The sequence below is a fragment of the Cicer arietinum genome, chromosome 4, assembly GCF_000331145.2.
Source record: "Cicer arietinum cultivar CDC Frontier isolate Library 1 chromosome 4, Cicar.CDCFrontier_v2.0, whole genome shotgun sequence".
Lineage (NCBI taxonomy): Eukaryota > Viridiplantae > Streptophyta > Magnoliopsida > Fabales > Fabaceae > Cicer > Cicer arietinum.
In genome coordinates, this window is record NC_021163.2 from 7,354,460 (window position 1) to 7,364,466 (window position 10,007).

Consider the following 10,007-nt stretch of genomic DNA (forward strand, 5'->3'; position numbering starts at 1 on the left):
CTAAACAATGATGTGCCATTGTATGAGTCTAATTAAGATCAAAGCGTTACAAAACTCATCATCATCTTATTCTTAGAATTTTAATAAATCATGATTAATTTGAAATTCCAGCGATAGGAAAGGGGGCCACTAATTATTCTTACAATTTGAATCAATGAGCAAAATAATGCTTTTGAAATACAAAGTTGATTGACCAAATGTCCAAACGTGGTGTTTTGTGGATGAGCATTAACGAAGCAGACAAATCCAACCACCTCCAACTTCTCAATAAGATTTTATTAAGTGTTTGAATATTTAAATATATTTATTTTGAATCCTGAAGGAGGGACTTTATTCTAAGTTAAGTTAGGATGGACGTTGTACTTAACTTTTCCTAGGCCTACATTCTTTTATTTTTTTCAATCCTGATCAAACGGGCAGTATAGTTTATAGTAATTATATAATAATAAGGAGGGTTTGTACCAAAAAAAAAATTAAATAATAAGGAGGGTCGTCTCAATGGTTATGGCCTTAAGTGACTGTAATCATTTCATGATTCCTAAACTATACAATAAAAATATGGAACCATAAAAATATAGAGATAAATAGGCTATGGCAACAAACCATATTCGCCTAAGCATATACCCTAATTGTATTTTTATGCGCACAATTTGATTTTTCACGAAGTAAAATATATGGGATAATAAAAACAAGGCCGTAAATAATTTGTCCGCTTAACAATCAACAAGGCAGAAAGTTTCATCATATAAATAAATATATTTAATTTTGTTCCATACATGGCATGCTACGTAAAGAAATTTATTTGAATTTTCTAAAATCAAAGTTACAGAAATTGATCAAACAAAATCATCGTTATCTACATCAATCAAGTTTATATTAAATGATTATTCAGTTTCCTTATCAGATTCGTCCATGTTTTTATTTTTCTTGAGAGCTACTCCTACATTACAACTAATACTAGTTTGGACAAACTAACCTTAAAAACACACGGCAATCATTCAATACAGGTTAAAAGGTTATTTAGGAATAAAATAAAACAAAGCTAAAGTTTTATTTTATTTGAGTGGATAAAGCAAAACAAAGATAAAGATAGATGAAATACGGCTCGCTAAAAAAAATCCCAATTGAAATATTTTTTCTGGTTGAAAAATGGTATCTTTGGCATAATGAAGTGCACAAGTAAAAGAAAACATTGTGAAAAATATTAACTATATTAGTCACTAACCCTTTTTTTTTCAAACACTTTCTCTTGAGTTAGAACGAGAAGATTTGCACGAATTTTATCTAATACAACAAAAATAGATTAAACGTTGTCGGCAGTCTTCAAATACAATATAAACTAATAATTACCTTCAAATAACACATATTAATTAATCATTTTAATTCTTAAAATATTTTTTATGATACAGTTATTGAATTAATTAAAATTACAACAATAAAAAGTGATCAAAAAGTATATCTTGTTAATCACTTCGATTTTAATTCTATTTTTGTTAGTTGGTTGAATCTTTATATATGTCTTTTATTACTCACTTTGATTCATGAAATTATTAATGAAAGATACGTAAAATTATTATTATTTTTTAATTTCATTTAGAAACTAGTTTGGTGACACATTAATAGATTTAGGGGCTAAAAATAACTTTTTACTGAAACAAAACACATAAAAATCTATTAGTATTATTTTATTGTTTAGAAAGAGGAAGTTTGGAAGACAAAGAGGTTCGGAGCCGAAGCATGTGGTAAGGAGAGAACCGAAGCAAGAAAGAGAGTAGTGGGGAGTATTATATACTACTGTAAAGCGATAGATGGAGAAAGAAAGAGGTATTTGTGTTGTTGGAGTTGGAGTGCCAGTTTGTACAGAGAAAAAAGGGAAAGGTAACGGAGAATAGAATCTATATGCTTCTTTCTTTGAATTGGTAACACATTGCAACAAACCTCAACAACACAATCCATCATCAAATATAAGATCATAGAGTGAGATAGATAGAGATAACTTAATTCACATTCTTTCTCTTCATTTATTCTTTTTATTTCATCAATATTATTCGTTGCTGATGACAATGTTGATGAGTTGAATTTTGTTACATGGTGGTTGGATTAAGACTTAAGAAGTCTCACCATTGCGGTTTCGTTAGTTGTTTGTTATGGCGACACTGTCTTTTTCAGTTGCATCTGTGGTTGAAGATGTGCTTCAACAACACGGTACTCGCCTTAAAGATCTTGATTTGGAATCTAGAAAAGCAGAAGAAGCTGGTAATTTTTCCTTTTTTCCTGGAATAATCAGTTTTCAGTTTTTCATGAATGTCTCAAATTATCATCCTTTTCTATATGATATTGATTTTAATGAAGGTTGATGTTTATCAATTTTATATGAAAAAGATATTTGGATTTTGTATCAGTTATTTTGAGACTGAAAAATAAATTGTATAAAATGCAGCATTTAGAAGATATGAAGCAGCAGGGTGGTTGAGAAAAATGGTTGGAGTTGTTGCCGCTAAAGATTTACCAGCAGAGCCTTCTGAGGAAGAGTTTAGGCTTGGTTTGAGGAGTGGGATCATTCTTTGTAATGTTCTTAACAAGGTTCAACCTGGGGCTGTATCCAAGGTCAGTTTGGATGCTCCTGATTTTATTTACTCTATGTTTTTGGATATTGTTTGTTTACTAATGCAAATTATGTATTATTCTTTATAGGTTGTGGAGAGTCCTATTGATTCTGCATTAATCCCTGATGGAGCGCCATTATCGGCATTTCAGTATTTTGAAAATGTTAGGAACTTTCTGGTGGCTGTTCAGGAAATTGGAATTCCTACGTTTGAAGCGTCTGATCTGGAACAAGTATGTAAAGGATCAAATGTTTAATACTGTTTCAAAAAATTTGAGTAACAAATACATCATGATGAATTGAAATGTCGATAACATAACATCAGATAATTCCTTGGCACTTAGCACTAGAGCATTGCTTAATATGGAATTTCAGTAACATTTTTAATTTTGGTTTTCTGCTATGTATTTGATTTATGTGTTAGGGAGGAAAATCATCCAGGATTGTGAACAGTGTCTTGGCCCTTAAATCCTATAGTGAGTGGAAACAGACTGGGGCTAATGGTGTGTGGAAATTTGGTGGAACTATCAAACCTGCAGTCTCTGCAAAACCTTTTGTGAGAAAAAACTCAGAGCCATTTACGAATTCCTTGTCAAGAACCTCTTCCATCAATGAAAAATCGATGGCTGCTTTTACCTCTGATGTCGAGTCTAATAAAATGGTTGGTAAGCTTTATTTTTGGCAATTTATATGTGCTCTGGATTTTTTTAGATGGGCAGACATAATAACTAAGTGGAACTTTTATTTATTCTTGCAGGTTAATTCTCATTCTTTGGGTATGCTTGTTCGTGCTATACTATTAGATAAGAAGCCAGAAGAAGTTCCGATGGTAAGAGGAAATGTTCTTCTGTGTCTCACAAAATAAATTTAATTAATTTAGACAAATGAAGTACGATACAAGTTTGTTACATGAAAGTGTTAAGCATCTACTACATTATTGTGCATCTAAAAATTGGACAGGTATCTTAAACAATCATTAAGGGGTTTCTTCCTTTTAGTTTATGTGGTCATTTCATTTGCTTGGAACACTGAAAAATGCACCCTGAATGCAGAATTGACAGTTCCATCTAGCAGTACTACACTAGTCTCTTGTTGCTGCATTTCAATCTTGTCACTCAATACTCATAATACTAAGAGCGCCTTTGAGATTACTTTTCTTAAAGTAATATTGTTCTTCTGCATGGAACAGTTGGTTGAATCTGTCTTGAATAAAGTCGTAGAGGAGTTTGAGCATCGCATTGCAAGCCCAGATGAACATGTATGATACTTTTCACCTTTACGTAATGCCATTAGTTATTAATTTATTGGCCAGTCACTTTGTGTCATTATTATACTCAATTCTTAGGAAAATAATTCTTGCTAAAGTTGATTTTCATAACAAGTTGTGTTTTTTGTTATTTATTATCACATAACACAGACAAAAACAACTTCAAGAAGTGCAGTGTCCCAAAGCGATGGATCTGCAACAAAGTTTACTATGGCACGAAAAAAGGTAATAGTACTTGCTTCACACTTAACATATTCAGGATCTTAATACATGATTCTTATACTGAAGTTTTTGATTGATTAGGTGGATAACAAGATTCTTGCGGTAACAAAGAGAGAGGAATGCATCCATAAAAATCATGTTGCTGAATCTGAGGAATCACAGAAACAACTTCTGAAGCAGCAAATGCTCTTTGATGAACGACAGAGAGATATTCAAGTAGGGAGCAACAACAATATTATTAATCATTTTAACTTTGCAATTTTTCAAGTTTTTATTAGTAAAATTTTGCCATCATTGTGTTTTTTGTAGGAATTAAAGCATACAATTCAAACCACCAAAGCTGGTATGCAGTTCATGCAAATGAAATTTCATGAGGAGTTCTCCAATTTAGGTAACATTTTTTATTAATTTATTTGAGGTTCACATTTCAATATTGCTCCAACCCTTTCTTTTTTGTCTTATAACTTTTGAATTAGACGCTTCATCATATTTTAGTTTCTTCATCTCTTTATAGGCATGCACATTCATGGCTTAGCTCATGCTGCTTCTGGATATCACAGAGTTCTTGAAGAAAATCGTAAACTATATAATGAAGTTCAGGATCTTAAGGGTAATAATAAATACTGGTTGGCTGGCTGCTTTAAGGTTCTATTCTATTTGTGCTTTTGTAAGGAATTTATGATAAAATAAAACTAATGCGGGTAACTTTGTTTGATTAGGAAGTATTAGGGTGTATTGTCGAGTAAGACCGTTCTTAGCTGGACAACCTAATCATTTGAGTACAGTGGAAAACATAGAAGATGGAACTATCACAATTAGTATTCCCTCAAGAAATGGGAAAGGGCACAAATCCTTCAACTTCAACAAAGTTTATGGACCATCTGCATCCCAAGGTTGGTTTGCTTTTCAGTTTCAGTCATATACAGGATTACTATATTTTAATATATGATTGATTTTATTTTTGTATATTGTGTTTAGGGGAGGTCTTCTCTGATATGCAGCCACTCGTTAGGTCCGTTCTTGATGGTTTTAATGTTTGCATATTTGCTTATGGCCAAACAGGATCAGGAAAAACTTTCACCATGGTAAGATACACTTGAAGTTATCATCTGAAGAAACTCGAATGTTTTCATGACGATTTTCTAGTTAATAGTTTTTTAAAAAAAAGACTGAACTTAAAAAATTGTAATATACAGCTGAAGTTGCCATCTTGATTTTTTTTTTTTAATGACAATTTTTTTATTTTTTGTATTTTAAATGTAGACTGGACCAAAAGAGATCACAGAAAAAAGCCAAGGTGTAAATTACAGGGCTCTAAGTGATCTGTTTTATACAGCAAATCAAAGAAAGGACACTTTTCGTTACGATGTGTCTGTTCAGATGATTGAAATTTATAACGAGCAAGTCAGAGATCTATTGGTTACTGACGGAACAAACAAAAGATATCCTTTTAATTGTTACATTAGAATTATTGAACATATAAGTAACTTCTGCTTTGATTTTGGTTTTTAAATACTTGTTATTCTCAAGATGAAAAACAACCTTTATTTGTGATGCTTGCCCTTAACTATTTATACATTAGAAATTCGTAGTAACTCTCATAGAGGGCTAAGTGTACCAGATGCAAGCCTTATACAAGTATCATCAACAAATGATGTTATTGAACTAATGAACCTGGGCCAAAAGAACCGCACAGTCGGAGCAACAGCCCTTAATGACCGTAGTAGCCGGTCTCACAGGTGTGTATCCTATTCATTGTCATGTTACCACAATTGTTTCTTTGACAGTTTTTGCTATGAATTACTTGACCATTGGCTTCTTTAATTATCATTTGGCAGTTGCTTGACTGTTCATGTTCAAGGAAGAGACTTGACAACTGGAAATGTACTACGGGGATGCATGCATCTAGTAGACTTGGCCGGAAGTGAGAGGGTTGACAAATCTGAGGCGACAGGTGATAGACTGAAAGAGGCACAACATATTAACAAGTCTCTTTCAGCTTTGGGTGATGTCATTGCTTCCCTTGCTCAGAAAAACCAACACGTCCCATACAGAAATAGCAAACTCACACAATTACTTCAAGATTCACTTGGTAAGTTTTAAGAAGTTGGTTTGCTAATAGGATGGTTTTAACTATATTTTAGACTGCTGCCTTTTCTATTCCTCAGTTAAACAATTCTATCATTTTTGTATTTCTCATAATGTTGCTTGGGATAATTTCAGGAGGACAGGCCAAGACACTAATGTTTGTTCACATTAGTCCAGAGGCCAATGCTGTTGGAGAAACAATTAGCACGTTAAAATTTGCAGAAAGAGTTGCTACAGTTGAACTTGGCGCTGCTCGTGTAAACAAGGATGGGGCAGATGTCAAAGAGCTCAAAGAACAGGTTTATTTTCAAAATTTGACCTCCTAGTTCTTCATAATAATCTTAGGAAGCCTTACCTCTTCTGTTAAGTTAAATTTTTTAATCATGTTTCAGATTGCCAGCCTTAAGGCAGCATTGGCAAGAAAGGAAGGAAATTCAGAACATTCTTTATCTAGCAGCTCCGGAAAACACAGGACAACAGCTAGTGAACTATCACCTTATAATGCGACCCAGCGAGGTGCAGATATCGTGGATCCCTTTGGGTGCCGGCAACCGATGGTTGATGTAGGCAACTTAGAAGTATGTATACATTTTTTTGTTGATTGTTATATGACGTTGATAAAAAAAAAACATAATTTCCCTGATATTGCAAAATGGTTTCATGAGTAACCCCCCTTAAATTTTCAAAACGTAATTTCTGATGTATGTTTGGAACTAAGGCATGTTTGCAATGGTTTAGGAAGAAATCCACCCCTCACCAGTAAAAACAGCCTAACCCTCAAAGTTGTGGTTTTACTATTTTTTCAAGGGTCATGTTAACAAGTGCTCTAAGGGCACTTATTAAAGAATCAAAACTAGTAACTTTATCTTGAAAAGAGAAAATTTTGAACCTTAAAAACTTTTGAATACACAACTTCCAATACACTTTTAATGGAAATTTTCTATATTACCAAGGGCATTTGTTAGCATTTCCCTTTATAATGCAGAATTTTTCAAATTCTGCCACCAACTGGTAAAATAAGCTTTTTCATGCATGAAAACGAGAGCATTTATTGTGTAAGGATAGCAAAAGCAAATAATTGCTGACATTTAACTGATACATACATTGGTTGGAGGGAATGATATGTTGGACTCATAGAGTAGACACAAGAAAAATAGATCTTGCAAAATTTGTTTGACTATTGCTATTCCTTATTGAAATCTGATGGAAATTTTAAACTGGTCTTGCAGCTTCAGAGCAATACCAAAAAACTGAGGCAAAGAACTCAGAGCTTTGATTTTGATGAGATATTAACAAATTCACCACCCTGGCCCCCAGTGAATAGTCTTGGACAAAACATTGGGGAAGATGACAAAGAAACTGGTTCAGGAGAGTGGGTTGATAAGGTCATGGTAAACAAGCAAGACGTGAACAACCTTGGTAACATGTTAGGGTGTTGGGAAGCAGATAATGGAAACTTATCCGAGGTTCTTTATCAGAAATATCTTCAAGATTCTTCCAAAGTATACTCAGAACAATCCTATAATATGTTCATGAGAGGCAATCAGTTTAACATTGCTGGTTCAGATGACACTGATGATGTTGATGCTGCAACCAGTGATTCCTCAGAACATGATTTGCTTTGGCAATTTAATCATTCCAAAGTTACAAACATAGCCAGTGGAAATGAATCAACGGGTAGGAGATTTGTCTCAAAGTCAGTAAAAAGCCCTGAATTAAGGTAATGCAAAGATGCTCTTCTTTCATAATGCTCTAGGGTGGACTGTCATAGGTTCACTTAGATATATGTTATGATGAGTTTAGCTTTGATACACTGTTACTGTTTTATATAGTTATCTAGTAATATGTTTCCACCTAATTCAATGAGTTTAAAAACACATAACTTTTCATATTTAATAAATAATGTGGTAACATATTATTGGATACATGTGTAAAACATCTTTATAGAGCGGTGCGTACAAATTGAACATGTTATGATTTTAATCACATTTCTGCAAATTTTGCAGCAAGAATAGTATTCATTCTTCTCTTGGTCCTTCACCTTCAAGGAAACTAGCAAATGGTATCTCACATCGAATACCAAGGCAACCAGCAGCAGTTGACATGAAACGTAAAACTGGGACTAGAAAGTGAATATGTTTGTTATTAAGTGCGCGTCAAAAGGGTGATTTGATTTTAAACCTTTTATTTTTATTTGCTCCTTTACAATTTTTTAGTTTGATTAGAGAGTTTTACACACAAAATCTTTTTTTTTTTTGCTGGGTTTATGTTTGTATTAATTTTGTAATTTGTAACTTGTATTTACACAGATGATGGAGCAATAATGCCCGTTGCTTGTACATTTGTATGGCATGACATTCTTTTATTTAGAGTTTAGAGCTTTCAGGTTATGTAAAAAAATTATTAAAACCCTAAATTGTTTCTGCATTGGTGAAAGTTGCAACAGTTGTCTGATTTGATTTGCTATTTTCAATCGAATGTATTTCGTATTCCTCTTGGTTGCCCCTTAAAAAGTTGGGCTTTCTATTTATTTTACTCACTTTTAGTACTTTGTTGTTCTAGTTTGATTTATAGGTACACGATGAGCGTCAAGCAATAATAATAACACATGGATGATGGAACATAGATTTAATTTGTATATTAGGTACATATGCAAGTGAGTGGCGAGTACCATGTACCAAAAGGATCGTAGGGGTGTATATATATATGTGTCTGTGAAAATTTGTTAACTCCATATTAAATTAAATATTAGATAAGTTATTTGATAAATTTTATTAATTTAACTGTTAATTATTGATATAATTTTTAGTAAGTACTGCTAAAGTACACGCATAAATCGTATGTGTTTGTATAATTATGAAAGTTTGTGACGATTATAAATGTTATTTATGAAAATGTTCGGTTAATTATATAAAAATGATATATAAATACTATTATTATTATTGTTTGATATATTAAAACACAATAAAAACATAATATAACCTAAACAATTATTTATCTATTTAGCCTTGAATGTGCTAAACACATTCATTAAGTTTGAAATCGAATTCTTTACTAGCTACCTTCTTGGCCTTTTCTTGTTGTCTTTACATGAAATTTTTGTTTTGTCTTGCTGTTTTAAATGTTAATATTTTTCAATGTCTCAAACGACGTATGGATTTACTTAAGGACCCGTTGGGGTGTAGGTAAGTTTTTTGTTTTTAACTTTAAAAATCAATTTAAAAAACAAAATTTCTTCTAATAAAATTGAGTTGAGTTGGTTTTTTTTATCTAATTTTAAAATAATTTTTAATTAAAATTTAAAAAAATATATAATTCTTATTTTAAAATTAATATATCATCACCACTAGAGATGATAATGGATATTTACAAATATTTGTTAGATAAAAATTATATATGTACTATATTCACATCTATGTAAGTATTCACTTGTATAAGCGAATATCATCTTTTAAAATAAAAAAAAAATTATTTATGTATAACTTGTTTTTTTGCAATTTTATGTAGAATTTGTTTTCCTATTTTGTCAACACAAAAAATATTAACCCATAAAACATTAATAAATAAGTGGAGATCACTCGATGGTAGTAGAGCTGTGTGGAGGCGGTACTTATCCCCAAATACCGGGCTCGAATCCCACGAAAAGCAAAAACTCGCTAGGAGGTGAGAAAATCGCGAGATAACACCTCAGCCATTACCATTACTAGAATGTTTCGTGAGTAAGAATTTATTTGTTATCCCTAGTTGTCACTATTACTGACCACCCCCTTTGACCATTCACCTCCGACCACTCACACCGTCACCTTTGATCATCCACCTCCAACC

The 10,007-nt window shown here is 32.4% G+C and overlaps 1 protein-coding gene across 1 annotated transcript; it reads left to right on the forward strand.

The window, feature by feature from the left end:
- Positions 1-1,805: 1,805 nt before the first annotated feature.
- On the forward strand, positions 1,806-8,671 carry LOC101512183 (kinesin-like protein KIN-14I). The gene is made up of 19 exons (XM_004495873.4): positions 1,806-2,256; positions 2,441-2,607; positions 2,695-2,838; positions 3,030-3,266; positions 3,363-3,434; positions 3,795-3,863; positions 4,023-4,097; positions 4,176-4,310; positions 4,404-4,485; positions 4,609-4,704; positions 4,814-4,987; positions 5,073-5,179; positions 5,358-5,536; positions 5,672-5,833; positions 5,933-6,186; positions 6,318-6,481; positions 6,575-6,760; positions 7,412-7,902; positions 8,189-8,671. Exons 1-19 carry the CDS (start codon positions 2,148-2,150, stop codon positions 8,313-8,315), a joined length of 3,030 nt encoding a protein of 1,009 aa, XP_004495930.1. The 5' UTR covers positions 1,806-2,147; the 3' UTR covers positions 8,316-8,671.
- The last annotated feature ends 1,336 nt before the right edge of the window (positions 8,672-10,007 follow it).